Raw genomic sequence first — 15,988 nt, forward strand, 5'->3', positions numbered from 1 at the left:
GCTTATGTAGCTTATCAATAAAGCAAAGCACTGAAAATGCTTAGATGGATAGTATTATCCCATAAACAAAAAGGTTTGGTCCTGGCCTTATAATTAGTTAGAGGTAAAATTACACATGCAAAAATCCGTAAACCAGTGTCAAATCCCCTAAAACTTCACAATTAAGCTTAGGGAGAGGGCATCAAGCACATATACATAGCTAAAGACGCCTTGCCTAGCCACGCCCCCACGGGACTCAGCAGTGATAAAAATTAAGCAATGAACGAAAGTTTGACTAAGTTATACCTCTCAAGGGTTGGTAAATTTCGTGCCAGCCACCGCGGTCATACGATTAACCCAAATTAATTATTATACGGCGTAAAACGTGTCCATAGGAAAAGATAAATAGAATTAAAAACCAACCAATATGTGAAAATTCATCGTTGGGACTAAACTCAGTAACGAAAGTAATTCTAATTAACTTAATACACGATAGCTAAGATCCAAACTGGGATTAGATACCCCACTATGCTTAGCCCTAAACTTCAACGATTAAATAACGAAATCGTTTGCCTGAGAACTACTGGCCATCGCTTAAAACTCAAAGGACTTGGCGGTACTTTATATCCATCTAGAGGAGCCTGTTCTATAATCGATAAACCCCGTTATACCTCACCATCCCTTGCTAATTCAGCCTATATACCGCCATCTTCAGCAAACCTTAAAAAGGAATAAAAGTAAGCAAGAGAATCACCATAAAAACGTTAGGTCAAGGTGTAGCTTATGAGATGGGAAGCAATGGGCTACATTTTCTTAAAAAGAACATTACGATACCCTTATTGAAACATAAGGAAAAAGGAGGATTTAGTAGTAAATTAAGAATAGAGAGCTTAATTGAATAGCGCAATGAAGTACGTACACACCGCCCGTCACCCTCCTCAAATTAAATGACTACAAACATAAATACATAATTCAGTAGACAAGTTTATGAGAGGAGATAAGTCGTAACAAGGTAAGCATACTGGAAAGTGTGCTTGGAATAACCACAGCGTAGCTTAATTACCATAAAGCATCTGGTCTACACCCAGAAGACTCCAAAAACATGGACGCTTTGAGCAATTATTCAGCCCTAAATTTATACAAACACAACTATTTTAATTAATAAACTAAAACATTTACCAAAAGGAGTATTGGAGAAAGAAACTTTTCATAGGAGCTATAGAGATTAGTACCGCAAGGGAAGAATAAAACAAAAAATTAAGCACAAATAAGCAAAGATTAAACCTTGTACCTTTTGCATAATGAATTAACTAGAAACCCTCTAGCAAAGAGAACTTCAGCTAGAAACCCCGAAACCAAACGAGCTACCTAAAAGCAATTACAAGAATGCACCCGTCTATGTAGCAAAATAGTGGGATGACTTTTAGGTAGAGGCGAAAAACCTAACGAGCTTGGTGATAGCTGGTTGCCCAAAAAATGAATCTAAGTTCAACTTTAAGTTTACCAATAAGAACATAAATCTAAATGTAAACTTAAAATATAGCCTAAAGAGGGACAGCTCTTTAGGAACGGAAAAACCCTTAAATAGTGAATAAGCCCTAATACACTTATACCATAGTTGGCCTAAAAGCAGCCACCAATAAAGAAAGCGTTCAAGCTCAACATTCAAAACATAGTAATACCAAAAACAATTAAGCGAATTCCTATATCTTTAATTGGGCTAATCTATTTATATATAGATGAAATAATGTTAATATGAGTAACGAGAATTCAATTCTCCATGCACAAAACTATAACAACCCGGATAACCATTGTTAGTTAACAACTATAAGGTGATTACCCTATACATAAAATCCACCTACCATAACATGTTAATCCAACACAGGGGTGCATAATGGAAAGATTAAAAGAAATAAAAGGAACTCGGCAAACACAAACCCCGCCTGTTTACCAAAAACATCACCTCTAGCATACCAAGTATTAGAGGCACTGCCTGCCCAGTGACTAACGTTAAACGGCCGCGGTATCCTGACCGTGCAAAGGTAGCATAATCACTTGTTCCTTAATTAGGGACTAGAATGAATGGCTTGACGAGGGTTTAACTGTCTCTTATTTCCAATCAGTGAAATTGACCTTCCCGTGAAGAGGCGGGAATACAAAAATAAGACGAGAAGACCCTATGGAGCTTTAATTATTAACTTAATTTTTAAGACAGAATACCTACTGGACTAGAAAACACAAAAACTTAAGTTAAAATTTCGGTTGGGGTGACCTCGGAGAATAAAAAAACCTCCGAATGATTTTAGCCAAGACACACAAGTCTAAGCATTTTAAATCTAATTGACCCAAAACCTCTTTTGATCAACGGACCAAGTTACCCTAGGGATAACAGCGCAATCCTATTCAAGAGTCCATATCGACAATTAGGGTTTACGACCTCGATGTTGGATCAGGACATCCCAATGGTGTAGAAGCTATTAATGGTTCGTTTGTTCAACGATTAAAGTCCTACGTGATCTGAGTTCAGACCGGAGCAATCCAGGTCGGTTTCTATCTATTCACGATTTCTCCCAGTACGAAAGGATAAGAGAAATGGAGCCTCCTTACAACAAGAGCTCCTAAACTAATTAATGAAATAATCTCAACATTGTAAGTTCGTAAAACACTGCCTTAGATATAAGGCATAATTAGGGTGGCAGAGTCAGGAAATTGCGTAAGACTTAAAACCTTGTTACCAGAGGTTCAAATCCTCTCCCTAATAGTGTATTTGTTAAATATTCTAACCCTACTAATCCCTATTCTGATTGCTATAGCATTCTTAACACTAGTAGAACGTAAAATCTTAGGCTATATACAATTACGAAAAGGACCAAATATCGTAGGACCCTACGGCATCTTACAACCATTCGCAGATGCAATAAAACTATTTATCAAAGAACCCCTACGCCCCCTAGCAACATCAACATCCCTATTTATTATTGCCCCAACACTATCACTAACCCTAGCTTTTAGCCTATGAATCCCAATACCAATACCACACCCATTGGTAAACCTAAATCTAGGGATATTATTCATTCTTGCCGCATCTAGCTTATCAGTATATTCTATCCTATGATCCGGATGAGCCTCTAACTCAAAATACTCAATATTTGGAGCCCTGCGAGCAGTCGCTCAAACAATCTCCTACGAAGTTACTATAGCAATCATCTTATTATCTGTACTTTTAATAAACGGATCATTCTCCCTCCACTCATTAATATTAACCCAAGAGCCACTATGACTAATTATTCCAACCTGACCCTTAGGAATAATATGATATATTTCAACCCTAGCAGAAACAAACCGAGCTCCATTTGACCTAACAGAAGGAGAATCAGAACTAGTATCAGGATTTAATGTAGAATATGCTGCAGGACCATTTGCCCTATTTTTCATAGCCGAATACACTAATATTATCTTAATAAATGCCCTATCAACAATTGTATTCCTAGGCCCATTCAACGACCCAAACAACCCAGAAATATTTACAATAAACTTTATAATTAAAACACTAATACTTACTACTCTATTTCTATGAGTACGAGCATCATACCCACGATTCCGATACGACCAACTAATACATCTACTATGAAAAAACTTCCTCCCACTAACACTAGCCCTATGCATATGACATGTCTCAATCCCAATCTTCATAGCAAGCATCCCCCCGTACACTTAGAAATATGTCTGATAAAAGAGTTACTTTGATAGAGTAAATTATAGAGGTTTAAACCCTCTTATTTCTAGGATAATAGGAATTGAACCTATGCCTAAGAATTCAAAATTCTACGTGCTACCTAAACACCCTATCCTAAAACTAGTAAGGTCAGCTAATTAAGCTATTGGGCCCATACCCCGAAAATGTTGGTTTAAATCCTTCCCGTACTAATCAACCCAATCACACTTCTTATTATCTACTTCACAATCTTCTCAGGACCAATAGTCACTATACTAAGCACCAACCTATTCCTTATGTGAATTGGACTTGAAATAAACCTACTAGCCATTATCCCAATAATAATAAAAAACACAAATCCACGATCAACAGAAGCAGCAACAAAATACTTCCTAACACAAGCCACAGCCTCAATAATTTTCCTACTATCAATTATCCTAAATTATAAACAACTAGGGATATGAACACTACAACCACAAACAAACAACCACATCATTACACTAATGTTTATTTCCCTAGCAATAAAAATAGGAATCGCACCTTTCCACTCATGACTCCCAGAAGTAACCCAAGGAATTCCAATCCAAATTGGCATAATTCTCCTCACATGACAAAAAATAGCCCCAATATCAATTTTATTCCAAATTTATGAAATAACAAACCCAACAATTCTAATAATATCAGCTATCCTATCAGTACTAATCGGAGCATGAAATGGACTCAACCAAACACAAACACGAAAAATCATAGCCTACTCATCTATCAGCCACATAGGATGAATAATTGCCGTACTACCATTCAACCCCTCCCTTACTATATTAAATCTACTAATTTACATCAGCTTAACACTACCAATATTTATGATCCTAAAAATCAACTCATCCACCAACATCAACTCCATATCACTTATGTGAAATAAAACACCAATAGCACTACCAACAATCTCCATAATCCTACTATCCACAGGAGGGCTGCCACCACTAACAGGATTCTTACCAAAATGAATCATTATTACTGAACTACTAAAAAACAATAATGTTATTCTAGCCACACTAATAGCAATAATAGCCCTAATTAATCTATTCTTCTATACACGCTTAATTTACTCCACAACACTAACTACATTCCCAACAAATAACAACTCCAAAATATCACTACAACATACCAGCCACAAAAACAATCTCATCCTGCCATCCCTAACAATTCTAAGCACCATGACCCTACCACTATCACCACTACTAATTACATAAAGGAGTTTAGGATAAAAAGTCCAAGAGCCTTCAAAGCCCTAAGTAGACTAAAAAGTTTAACTCCTGAATAAGGATTGTAAGACCACATCTTACATCTAATGAATGCAAATCAATCGCTTTAATTAAGCTAAATCCTCATCTAGATTGGTAGGAATTAAACCTACGAACTCTTAGTTAACAGCTAAACACCCTAAACTGGCTTCAATCTACTTCTCCCGCCTATCAGAAAGGGGGCGGGAGAAGCCTTAGTAGAGTAGTTTTCTACACCTTCGAATTTGCAATTCGACATGAATATCACCTTAAGGCTTGGTAAAAAGAGGCTCACCCTCTGTCTTTAGATTTACAGTCTAATGCCTAAACTCAGCCATATTACCTATGTTCATTAATCGTTGATTATTCTCCACCAACCACAAAGACATCGGAACACTTTATCTACTATTCGGGGCCTGAGCAGGAATAGTAGGTACAGCCTTAAGCATTCTAATCCGAGCAGAACTAGGTCAACCAGGAGCCCTATTAGGTGATGACCAAATCTATAATGTAATTGTAACCGCCCATGCATTCGTTATAATTTTCTTTATAGTAATACCTATAATAATTGGAGGCTTTGGGAACTGATTAGTCCCATTAATAATCGGAGCCCCAGACATAGCATTCCCACGAATAAATAACATAAGCTTTTGACTTCTACCGCCCTCATTCCTTCTATTACTAGCATCATCTATAGTAGAAGCAGGAGCTGGTACAGGTTGAACCGTTTATCCTCCTCTAGCTGGTAATCTAGCACACGCTGGAGCATCAGTAGACCTCACTATTTTTTCCTTACACTTAGCAGGAGTATCTTCAATTCTAGGGGCTATTAATTTTATCACAACTATTATTAACATAAAACCCCCAGCCATGACACAATACCAAACACCACTATTTGTATGATCTGTCCTTATCACAGCCGTCCTATTATTACTATCCCTCCCAGTCCTAGCTGCAGGAATTACTATACTACTTACCGACCGCAATCTAAATACAACCTTCTTCGACCCTGCTGGAGGAGGAGACCCGATTCTATATCAACATCTATTTTGATTCTTCGGCCATCCTGAAGTTTATATTCTTATTTTACCAGGATTTGGAATCATCTCTCACATTGTAACATACTACTCAGGTAAAAAAGAACCATTTGGTTATATAGGAATAGTATGAGCTATAATATCAATCGGATTCCTAGGGTTTATTGTATGGGCCCATCACATATTCACAGTAGGCTTAGACGTAGACACACGAGCCTACTTCACATCCGCTACCATAATTATTGCTATCCCAACAGGAGTAAAAGTATTCAGTTGATTGGCTACTCTCCATGGAGGAAATATTAAATGATCCCCAGCAATACTATGAGCCCTAGGATTTATTTTCCTATTTACAGTAGGAGGCCTGACCGGAATTGTACTGTCAAATTCTTCTCTTGACATCGTACTTCACGACACATACTATGTAGTAGCCCACTTCCACTATGTACTTTCTATAGGAGCTGTCTTTGCTATTATAGCAGGATTTGTTCACTGATTCCCACTATTTACAGGTTATACTATTAACGATATATGAGCTAAAACTCACTTTGCTATCATATTTGTAGGAGTAAATCTAACCTTTTTCCCACAACATTTCCTAGGCTTATCCGGAATACCACGACGATACTCCGATTACCCAGACGCCTACACTACATGAAACACAGTCTCTTCAATAGGATCATTCATCTCACTAACAGCTGTGTTAGTAATAATCTTTATAATCTGAGAAGCTTTCGCCTCTAAACGTGAAGTCCTATCAGTAGAGTATTCATCAACAAACCTAGAATGACTACACGGCTGCCCACCACCCTACCACACATTCGAAGAACCTACCTACGTAAAAGTAAAATAAGAAAGGAAGGATTCGAACCCCCTTAAACTGGTTTCAAGCCAATCTCATAACCTCTATGTCTTTCTCAATGAGATATTAGTAAAACAATTACATAACTTTGTCAAAGTTAAATTATAGAATTAAATCTATATATCTTATATGGCTTACCCATTTCAATTAGGCTTACAAGACGCCACATCACCTATCATAGAAGAACTAACAAACTTCCATGACCATACTCTAATAATTGTCTTCCTAATTAGCTCCTTAGTACTATATATTATTACACTAATACTAACTACAAAACTAACTCATACAAGCACAATAGATGCCCAAGAAGTAGAAACAATCTGAACTATCCTCCCAGCCGTAATCTTAATCCTCATTGCACTCCCATCTCTTCGGATTCTTTACATAATAGACGAAATTAACAACCCTGTACTAACAGTAAAAACTATAGGCCATCAATGATATTGAAGTTATGAGTATACAGACTACGAAGACCTATGCTTTGACTCATATATGATCCCAACAAATGACCTAAAACCAGGTGAACTTCGCTTACTAGAAGTAGACAACCGAGTTGTCCTACCAATAGAACTGCCAATCCGCATGCTAATCTCATCAGAAGATGTACTACACTCATGAGCCGTTCCTTCCTTAGGCTTAAAAACAGATGCTATCCCAGGTCGACTTAACCAAGCTACAATCTCATCTAACCGACCAGGACTTTTCTACGGCCAATGTTCTGAAATCTGTGGTTCAAATCACAGTTTCATGCCCATTGTCCTTGAAATAGTACCACTGAAACACTTTGAAAACTGATCTGCATCAATAATCTAACCTCACTATGAAGCTTAAAGCGTTAACCTTTTAAGTTAAAGTCAGAAAATAATATTTTCCATAGTGATTATGCCACAACTAGATACATCTACATGATTTATTACTATCTTATCCTCCACAATCACCTTATTCGCACTCATACAATTAAAAATCTCAATACTAAACTTCCCTCTAAGCCCTTCAATTAAATCCACCGAATTAATAAAAACAGACAACCCATGAGAACTAAAATGAACGAAAATCTATTCGCCTCTTTCATTACTCCCACAATAATAGGTCTCCCAATTGTTGTATTCATCATCATACTACCATCAATCCTACTTTCCTCCTCCAAACGTCTAGTCACAAACCGCTACTTCTCATTTCTACATTGACTAGTAAAACTTATCACCAAACAAATAATACTTATTCACACCCCAAAAGGACGTACATGATCACTAATACTAGTCTCCCTAATAATATTCATTGGATCTACTAATCTCCTAGGACTTCTGCCACACACATTTACCCCAACAACACAATTATCAATAAACCTTGGAATAGCTATCCCACTATGAGCTGGGGCTGTAATCCTAGGATTCCGCCACAAACTAAAATCCTCATTAGCCCACTTCCTACCACAAGGAACCCCCATTTCTTTAATCCCTATACTCATTATCATCGAAACAATCAGCCTATTTATCCAACCCATAGCCCTAGCAGTACGACTCACAGCTAACATTACAGCCGGACATCTACTTATCCACCTAATCGGAGGTGCAACACTAGTACTAATAAGCATTAGCCCACCCACTGCCTCCATTACCTTTATTATTCTAGCCCTTTTAACTATTCTAGAATTTGCCGTTGCCCTAATCCAAGCATATGTCTTCACACTATTAGTAAGCCTGTACTTACATGACAATACATAATGACCCACCAAACCCATGCCTACCACATAGTGAATCCAAGCCCATGACCACTTACAGGAGCATTCTCTGCCCTCCTCCTTACATCAGGCCTAGTAATGTGGTTCCATTACAACTCATACACCTTAATAACTCTTGGCTTATTAGCAAACACTCTTACCATGTACCAATGATGACGAGACGTAGTACGAGAAGGAACATATCAAGGCCATCATACACCAATCGTACAAAAAGGACTACGCTACGGAATAATCCTATTCATTGTATCAGAAGTATTCTTCTTTGCAGGATTCTTCTGAGCCTTCTACCACTCCAGCCTTGCACCAACCCATGACCTAGGAGGTTGCTGACCCCCTACAGGAATTACCCCCCTTAATCCACTTGAAGTCCCCCTACTAAACACATCAGTATTACTAGCATCCGGAGTTTCCATTACATGAGCCCACCACAGCCTAATAGAAGGGAAACGAAACAACATAAACCAAGCCTTACTTATTACAATCATGCTTGGAGTCTACTTCACAATTCTTCAAGCCATAGAATATTTTGAAACTCCATTTTCCATTTCAGACGGAATCTATGGATCCACATTCTTCATAGCAACTGGATTCCACGGACTCCACGTAATTATTGGATCTACATTCCTAATAGTATGCCTACTACGACAACTTAAATATCACTTCACATCCAAACATCACTTTGGCTTCGAAGCAGCAGCATGATATTGACACTTCGTGGATGTAGTATGACTTTTCCTGTATGTATCTATCTATTGATGAGGATCTTACTTTCTTAGTATAATTAGTACAACTGACTTCCAATCAGTTAGATCTAGACATAACCTAGAAGATAGTAATAAATATACTTATAGTCCTATCAGTAAATATCATTCTATCCACATGTTTAATTATAATTGCCTTTTGACTTCCTCAACTCAACCTGTACACCGAAAAAGCAAACCCTTATGAATGCGGATTTGATCCTATAAATTCAGCTCGCCTCCCATTTTCCATAAAATTTTTCCTGGTAGCAATTACCTTCTTACTATTTGATTTAGAAATCGCACTGTTACTTCCACTACCATGAGCCATCCAAATATACAATATTAATACAATAATACTGACAGCCTTCATCCTGGTCTCCGTTTTAGCCCTAGGATTAGCCTATGAATGAACACAAAAAGGACTAGAATGAACCGAATAAACTGGTAATTAGTTTAACTAAAACAAATGATTTCGACTCATTAAATTATGACATATGTCATAATTACCAAAAATGCCATCTGTAACCCTCAATATCATATTAGCATATATTTTTTCACTCCTAGGAACCCTCATATTCCGCTCACACCTTATATCAACACTACTATGCCTAGAAGGTATAATACTATCACTATTCATTATAACTACAATTACTTCCCTCAACTCCCATTCAATAATAATATATCCAATCCCTATCGTCATCCTAGTATTCGCCGCATGTGAAGCAGCTATCGGCCTAGCCCTCCTAGCAAAAGTATCAAACTCCTATGGAACAGACTACGTCCAAAATCTCAACCTACTACAATGTTAAAAATTATTCTTCCCTCTATCATGCTACTACCACTAACCTGACTATCAAACAATAAAAATATATGAGTCAACGTTACCTCTTATAGCTTTATAATCAGCTTAATCTCAGCCATGTTTCTATGACAAAATGATATAAACACCCTAAACTTCTCATTACTATTTTCAACCGACTCACTATCATCCCCCCTCATCATTCTAACCACATGACTACTACCACTAATACTACTAGCTAGCCAAAATCACATAAAAAAAGAAACAGATCAAAATAAAAAAACCTACGTTTCAATATTAGTACTTCTACAAATCCTTTTAATTATAACATTTTCTGCAAACGAATTAATAATATTTTACATTTTATTCGAAGCAACTTTAATCCCCACTCTCATCATCATCACTCGATGAGGTAACCAAACAGAACGATTAAACGCAGGACTTTACTTCTTATTCTACACCCTAATCGGATCTATCCCACTATTAATTGCCCTCATCTATATTCAAAACCTAACAGGAACATTAAATTTCTTATTATTCCCTCTCACATTCACACCACTAGACCAAACATGATCCAATAATATTCTATGGTTAGCATGCATAATAGCATTTCTAATCAAAATACCAATGTATGGAGTACACTTGTGACTCCCAAAAGCACATGTTGAGGCCCCCATTGCAGGATCAATAATCCTAGCAGCCATCTTACTAAAACTAGGGGGTTACGGCATAATACGAATTTCAATAATTATAGACCCAATGACCAAAACCATAGCTTACCCATTCATCCTCCTATCTTTATGAGGCATAATCATAACAAGCTCCATTTGCCTACGACAAACAGATCTAAAATCCCTAATCGCTTACTCTTCAGTCAGCCATATAGCACTAGTCATCGCAGCAATTATAATCCAAACTCCATGAAGCTTTATAGGGGCCACAGCACTAATAATCGCCCATGGACTAACATCATCCTTACTATTCTGCCTAGCAAACACTAACTACGAACGCATCCACAGCCGAACTATAATCATAACCCGAGGATTACAAACCATTTTTCCACTTATGGCTACCTGATGAGTTCTAGCAAGTCTAGCAAATCTAGCTATCCCACCATCAATCAATCTCATCGGAGAACTTATAATTACAATCTCCCTATTCTCCTGATCCAACCCATCTATCCTACTATTAGGAAGTAACATCCTAATTACCTCACTTTATTCAATGTATATAATTATTACCACTCAACGAGGTAAGCTCACAAGCCATATAACAAACCTTCAACCATCTCACACACGCGAACTAGCACTAATAACACTACACATTATTCCATTAATCCTACTAACCATTAATCCTAAACTAATTATAGGGTTAACAATATGTAAATATAGTTTATATAAAACCCCAGACTGTGAATCTGGAAACAGGAAAATAAATTCCTTATTTACCAAGAAAGTAACGCAGGAACTGCTAATTCATGCTACCATGTATAAACCCATGGCTTTCTTACTTTTATAGGATAGTAGTAATCCATTGGCCTTAGGAGCCAAAAACTTGGTGCAACTCCAAATAGAAGTAATAAACACTATCACATCCTCAATCCTACTAATTTTTTTCATACTTATATTTCCCATTATATTATCACTAACTAAATATATCAAATTAATCGATTTCCCTAACTACGTAACCATATCAATCAAGTACGCTTTCCTATTAAGCCTTGTACCACTGACTATATTCTTTTCATCCAACGCCGAACTATTAATTACTAACTGACACTGAATTACAATCAACACCATAAAACTATCTATTAGCCTAAAATTTGACTTCTTCTGCATCATTTTCCTATCAGTAGCCCTATTTGTAACATGGTCAATCATAGAATTCTCATCATGGTACATACACTCAGATCCCCACCTAAACCGATTTATCAAATACCTACTTCTATTCCTCATTACCATAATCATCCTAACCTCCGCCAACAACCTATTCCAACTATTCATCGGATGAGAGGGAGTAGGAATTATATCATTTCTCCTAATCGGCTGATGATACGGCCGAACCGACGCAAACACTGCTGCCCTCCAAGCCATCTTGTATAACCGCATCGGAGACATTGGATTTATTCTAACAATAACCTGATTCTGCCTCCACTCTAACTCATGAGAACTTCAACAAATTTTCATAACAAATAATTCAACAAACATTATCCCTCTCCTAGGATTATTAATTGCAGCCACAGGAAAATCAGCACAATTCGGACTACACCCCTGACTACCATCAGCCATAGAAGGACCAACCCCAGTATCAGCCCTCCTACATTCCAGCACCATAGTAGTAGCAGGGATCTTCCTCATAGTACGGTTTCACCCAATCACATCAAACAATAGCCTTATCTTAACTATAATATTATGTTTAGGCTCTATTACAACACTATTCACAGCTATTTGCGCATTAACACAAAACGACATTAAAAAAATCGTAGCATTCTCTACATCAAGCCAACTAGGATTAATAATAGTAACATTAGGAATTAACCAACCATACCTGGCTTTCCTACACATCTGCACCCATGCATTCTTCAAAGCAATACTATTCATATGCTCAGGATCTATTATCCACAGCCTAAATGATGAACAAGACATTCGAAAAATAGGTAACCTAACAAAACCACTCCCATTCACATCATCATGCCTAATAATCGGCAGCTTAGCCCTCACTGGAATACCCTTTCTTACAGGCTTCTACTCAAAAGACCTAATCATCGAAGCCGCAAACACGTGCTATACCAACGCCTGAGCCCTATTAATCACACTAATTGCCACCTCTCTAACAGCCGTATACAGCATACGAATCATCTACTTCGTCTCAATAACCAAACCACGATTCCCACCAACAATTATTATCAACGAAAATAATCCAAAACTAATAAATCCAATTAAACGTTTAGCCCTAGGAAGCATTATAGCAGGCTTCTTTATTTCACATAATATCCCACCTACTACCACCCAAATTATAACCATACCCTGATACCTAAAAACCACAGCTATAATCGTAACAATCACAGGATTTATAATTGCATTAGAACTCAACAATCTAACTTTAAACTTGACAATAAATAAACCAACTCCAGCCTCATCATTCTCCACATCACTAGGGTACTTCCCACTCATCATACATCGACTATTGCCACTAAAAATCCTATCAAAAAGTTCCAACATATCCCTGCGCCTACTAGATCTAATCTGATTAGAAAAAGCTATCCCTAAAACCACCTCAATACTACAAACAATCACATCAAAAAACTTAAGCAACCAAAAAGGCTTAATCAAACTATACTTTATATCATTTCTTATTACACTACTATCCATACCCATCCTATTAATTTCCTAATTTATACGAACCACCTCAATAATAATTAATACACCTATCAATAAAGTTCACCCAGATACCACCATTAACCATGCAGAACAACTATACAAAGCAGCTACCCCAGCACCACCCTCTCCTATTAGCCCCAACTCATCACTATCATAAACCACTCAACCACCCATATCAGTACTATATACCACCACAGAATCCTCTAAACTATAATGATCAGAAGCATAAACTATACCAACCTCCATAAAAACACTTATTACTAAAATACCAAATACCAATCAACTTGACATTCAAGTCTCAGGAAACTCTTCTGTAGCTATAGCAGTTGTATACCCAAAAACAACTAGCATCCCTCCTAAATAAATTAAAAACACCATTACACCTAAAAACGATCCACCAAACCCTAGCACCGCTAAACAACCAGAACACCCACTAATAATTAGACATAGTCCCCCATAAATAGGTGAAGGCTTTAATGATACGCCTAAGCACCCCAATGCAATAAATGAGCTTAAAATAAAAATGTATTCTGTCATAATTTCTACATAGACTCTAACTATGACCAATGACATGAAAAATCATCGTTGTTATTCAACTATAGAAACATTTAATGACAAACATTCGAAAAAAACACCCACTACTTAAAATCATTAACGATTCATTCATCGATCTTCCAACCCCATCCAATATTTCATCATGATGAAACTTCGGATCCCTACTCGGCATCTGCCTAATAATCCAAATCCTAACAGGACTATTCCTAGCAATACACTACACATCAGACACAACTACAGCATTCTCATCAGTAACACATATCTGCCGAGACGTAAACTACGGCTGACTTATTCGATACATACACGCAAACGGAGCCTCCATATTCTTTATTTGCCTGTTCCTACATGTAGGCCGAGGAATATATTATGGCTCATACACATTCACAGAAACATGAAATATCGGAATTTTACTCTTATTCGCCGTAATAGCAACAGCATTCATGGGTTACGTACTTCCATGAGGACAAATATCATTCTGAGGAGCCACAGTAATTACCAACCTCCTATCAGCCATCCCCTACATCGGGACAACCTTAGTAGAATGAATCTGAGGAGGATTCTCAGTAGACAAAGCCACCCTAACCCGATTCTTCGCATTCCATTTCATTTTACCATTCATCATCACAGCCCTCGCAGTAGTACATCTGCTATTCCTACATGAAACAGGATCTAACAACCCATCAGGCCTCAACTCCGACGCAGACAAAATTCCATTCCACCCTTACTACACCATCAAAGACATCCTAGGAATCTTACTACTATTAACAGCTCTCATAATTTTGGTTTTATTTTTCCCAGATATTCTCGGAGACCCAGATAATTACACTCCTGCAAATCCACTCAATACTCCCGCACACATTAAACCAGAATGGTACTTCCTATTTGCCTACGCTATCCTACGCTCCATCCCTAACAAGCTAGGAGGAGTCCTAGCCCTAATCATATCCATCCTAATCCTAGCCTTACTACCACTCCTTCAAACTTCAAAACAACGAGGACTGACATTCCGACCAATTACCCAAGTATTATTCTGAATCCTAGTAGCCAATCTATTCACTCTCACATGAATCGGAGGGCAACCTGTCGAACACCCATTTGTTATAATTGGACAACTAGCCTCTATTAGCTACTTTACCATTATTATCATTCTTATGCCTATCGCAGGTATAATCGAAAACAACATATTAAAATTTACTTATTGCCCTGATAGTATAATCAATTACTTTGGTCTTGTAAACCAAAAATGAAGAAACAATCTTCTCAGAGCATCAAGAAGGAAGGACTAACCCCCACCATCAACACCCAAAGCTGATATTCTACTTAAACTACTTCCTGTACATAAAATTATTTAGTACATTAGTACATCTATGTATATTGTACATTAAATTATTTTCCCCTAGCATATAAGCATGTAATATAAATCAATGAATAACAACAACAATACTAAAATCACATACAAATTATTTAAAACATAAGTATTAAGCAGGGAAATAGTATTAATGTGAATAGCACATAAATGCGTTATCTTACATACACCATATTGTCATAACCCTGCTTGTCCAAATGTCTATCCCCTTCCCCATTTGATCTATTAATCTACCATCCTCCGTGAAATCAACAACCCGCCCACCTCTACACCTCTTCTCGCTCCGGGCCCATTAAACTTGGGGGTGACTAATGTGAAACTTTATCAGGCATCTGGTTCTTACTTCAGGGCCATTGAATGTTTTATCGTCCATACGTTCCCCTTAAATAAGACATCTCGATGGTACGGGTCTAATCAGCCCATGATCAACATAACTGTAATCTCGCACATTTGGTATCTTTTATTTTTCGGGATGCTGTGACTCACCATAGCCGTCAAGGCATGAAGGTCAGCTTACCATGTAGCTGGACT

The 15,988-nt window shown here is 37.4% G+C and overlaps 13 protein-coding genes and 24 non-coding genes across 37 annotated transcripts, besides 1 other annotated feature; 28 read left to right on the forward strand and 9 right to left on the reverse strand. All coding sequences in view use genetic code 2, as the record gives it.

The window, feature by feature from the left end:
• Nucleotides 1–67, forward strand: HJE61_mgt01. Its single transcript has one exon. It is a non-coding gene; the product is annotated as a tRNA-Phe (tRNA).
• A 2-nt stretch (nt 68–69) lies between these two features.
• On the forward strand, nt 70–1,023 carry HJE61_mgr02. The gene has a single exon. It is a non-coding gene; the product is annotated as a 12S ribosomal RNA (ribosomal RNA).
• Nucleotides 1,024–1,094, forward strand: HJE61_mgt02. Its single transcript has one exon. It is a non-coding gene; the product is annotated as a tRNA-Val (tRNA).
• Nucleotides 1,095–1,139: 45 nt separating this feature from the next.
• HJE61_mgr01 lies at nt 1,140–2,648 on the forward strand. Its single transcript has one exon. It is a non-coding gene; the product is annotated as a 16S ribosomal RNA (ribosomal RNA).
• Nucleotides 2,649–2,664: 16 nt separating this feature from the next.
• HJE61_mgt03 lies at nt 2,665–2,740 on the forward strand. The gene has a single exon. It is a non-coding gene; the product is annotated as a tRNA-Leu (tRNA).
• Nucleotides 2,741–3,697, forward strand: ND1 (NADH dehydrogenase subunit 1). Its single transcript has one exon. It carries the CDS (start codon nt 2,741–2,743, stop codon nt 3,695–3,697), a length of 957 nt encoding a protein of 318 aa, YP_009756924.1.
• On the forward strand, nt 3,695–3,765 carry HJE61_mgt04. Its single transcript has one exon. It is a non-coding gene; the product is annotated as a tRNA-Ile (tRNA).
• Nucleotides 3,762–3,832, reverse strand: HJE61_mgt05. The gene has a single exon. It is a non-coding gene; the product is annotated as a tRNA-Gln (tRNA).
• Nucleotides 3,833–3,837: 5 nt separating this feature from the next.
• On the forward strand, nt 3,838–3,906 carry HJE61_mgt06. Its single transcript has one exon. It is a non-coding gene; the product is annotated as a tRNA-Met (tRNA).
• Nucleotides 3,907–4,944, forward strand: ND2 (NADH dehydrogenase subunit 2). The gene has a single exon. The coding sequence runs from the start codon at nt 3,907–3,909 to the stop codon at nt 4,942–4,944; it is 1,038 nt and encodes a 345-aa protein (YP_009756925.1).
• Nucleotide 4,945: 1 nt separating this feature from the next.
• Nucleotides 4,946–5,010, forward strand: HJE61_mgt07. The gene has a single exon. It is a non-coding gene; the product is annotated as a tRNA-Trp (tRNA).
• A 2-nt stretch (nt 5,011–5,012) lies between these two features.
• On the reverse strand, nt 5,013–5,081 carry HJE61_mgt08. Its single transcript has one exon. It is a non-coding gene; the product is annotated as a tRNA-Ala (tRNA).
• Nucleotides 5,082–5,083: 2 nt separating this feature from the next.
• Nucleotides 5,084–5,153, reverse strand: HJE61_mgt09. Its single transcript has one exon. It is a non-coding gene; the product is annotated as a tRNA-Asn (tRNA).
• Nucleotides 5,154–5,184: 31 nt separating this feature from the next.
• Nucleotides 5,185–5,251, reverse strand: HJE61_mgt10. Its single transcript has one exon. It is a non-coding gene; the product is annotated as a tRNA-Cys (tRNA).
• Nucleotides 5,252–5,318, reverse strand: HJE61_mgt11. The gene has a single exon. It is a non-coding gene; the product is annotated as a tRNA-Tyr (tRNA).
• Nucleotide 5,319: 1 nt separating this feature from the next.
• Nucleotides 5,320–6,864, forward strand: COX1 (cytochrome c oxidase subunit I). The gene has a single exon. The coding sequence runs from the start codon at nt 5,320–5,322 to the stop codon at nt 6,862–6,864; it is 1,545 nt and encodes a 514-aa protein (YP_009756926.1).
• HJE61_mgt12 lies at nt 6,862–6,930 on the reverse strand. The gene has a single exon. It is a non-coding gene; the product is annotated as a tRNA-Ser (tRNA).
• Nucleotides 6,931–6,933: 3 nt separating this feature from the next.
• Nucleotides 6,934–7,001, forward strand: HJE61_mgt13. Its single transcript has one exon. It is a non-coding gene; the product is annotated as a tRNA-Asp (tRNA).
• Nucleotide 7,002: 1 nt separating this feature from the next.
• COX2 (cytochrome c oxidase subunit II) lies at nt 7,003–7,686 on the forward strand. Its single transcript has one exon. It carries the CDS (start codon nt 7,003–7,005, stop codon nt 7,684–7,686), a length of 684 nt encoding a protein of 227 aa, YP_009756927.1.
• Nucleotides 7,687–7,689: 3 nt separating this feature from the next.
• Nucleotides 7,690–7,753, forward strand: HJE61_mgt14. Its single transcript has one exon. It is a non-coding gene; the product is annotated as a tRNA-Lys (tRNA).
• Nucleotides 7,754–7,755: 2 nt separating this feature from the next.
• ATP8 (ATP synthase F0 subunit 8) lies at nt 7,756–7,959 on the forward strand. Its single transcript has one exon. The coding sequence runs from the start codon at nt 7,756–7,758 to the stop codon at nt 7,957–7,959; it is 204 nt and encodes a 67-aa protein (YP_009756928.1).
• ATP6 (ATP synthase F0 subunit 6) lies at nt 7,917–8,597 on the forward strand. Its single transcript has one exon. It carries the CDS (start codon nt 7,917–7,919, stop codon nt 8,595–8,597), a length of 681 nt encoding a protein of 226 aa, YP_009756929.1.
• On the forward strand, nt 8,597–9,380 carry COX3 (cytochrome c oxidase subunit III). The gene has a single exon. A coding segment is annotated over exon 1 (784 nt).
• HJE61_mgt15 lies at nt 9,381–9,449 on the forward strand. The gene has a single exon. It is a non-coding gene; the product is annotated as a tRNA-Gly (tRNA).
• Nucleotides 9,450–9,797, forward strand: ND3 (NADH dehydrogenase subunit 3). The gene has a single exon. The coding sequence runs from the start codon at nt 9,450–9,452 to the stop codon at nt 9,795–9,797; it is 348 nt and encodes a 115-aa protein (YP_009756931.1).
• Nucleotides 9,798–9,799: 2 nt separating this feature from the next.
• HJE61_mgt16 lies at nt 9,800–9,867 on the forward strand. The gene has a single exon. It is a non-coding gene; the product is annotated as a tRNA-Arg (tRNA).
• Nucleotides 9,868–9,869: 2 nt separating this feature from the next.
• Nucleotides 9,870–10,166, forward strand: ND4L (NADH dehydrogenase subunit 4L). Its single transcript has one exon. It carries the CDS (start codon nt 9,870–9,872, stop codon nt 10,164–10,166), a length of 297 nt encoding a protein of 98 aa, YP_009756932.1.
• ND4 (NADH dehydrogenase subunit 4) lies at nt 10,160–11,537 on the forward strand. Its single transcript has one exon. A coding segment is annotated over exon 1 (1,378 nt).
• HJE61_mgt17 lies at nt 11,538–11,605 on the forward strand. Its single transcript has one exon. It is a non-coding gene; the product is annotated as a tRNA-His (tRNA).
• On the forward strand, nt 11,606–11,664 carry HJE61_mgt18. The gene has a single exon. It is a non-coding gene; the product is annotated as a tRNA-Ser (tRNA).
• HJE61_mgt19 lies at nt 11,665–11,734 on the forward strand. The gene has a single exon. It is a non-coding gene; the product is annotated as a tRNA-Leu (tRNA).
• Nucleotides 11,735–13,549, forward strand: ND5 (NADH dehydrogenase subunit 5). The gene has a single exon. The coding sequence runs from the start codon at nt 11,735–11,737 to the stop codon at nt 13,547–13,549; it is 1,815 nt and encodes a 604-aa protein (YP_009756934.1).
• On the reverse strand, nt 13,546–14,073 carry ND6 (NADH dehydrogenase subunit 6). The gene has a single exon. It carries the CDS (start codon nt 14,071–14,073, stop codon nt 13,546–13,548), a length of 528 nt encoding a protein of 175 aa, YP_009756935.1.
• On the reverse strand, nt 14,074–14,142 carry HJE61_mgt20. Its single transcript has one exon. It is a non-coding gene; the product is annotated as a tRNA-Glu (tRNA).
• Nucleotides 14,143–14,147: 5 nt separating this feature from the next.
• CYTB (cytochrome b) lies at nt 14,148–15,291 on the forward strand. Its single transcript has one exon. A coding segment is annotated over exon 1 (1,144 nt).
• HJE61_mgt21 lies at nt 15,292–15,359 on the forward strand. The gene has a single exon. It is a non-coding gene; the product is annotated as a tRNA-Thr (tRNA).
• HJE61_mgt22 lies at nt 15,360–15,426 on the reverse strand. Its single transcript has one exon. It is a non-coding gene; the product is annotated as a tRNA-Pro (tRNA).
• Nucleotides 15,427–15,988: a D loop.

This window comes from Peromyscus eremicus, mitochondrion (assembly GCF_949786415.1).
Source record: "Peromyscus eremicus isolate FCR176_MZFC mitochondrion, complete genome".
Taxonomy (NCBI): Eukaryota; Metazoa; Chordata; class Mammalia; order Rodentia; family Cricetidae; genus Peromyscus; species Peromyscus eremicus.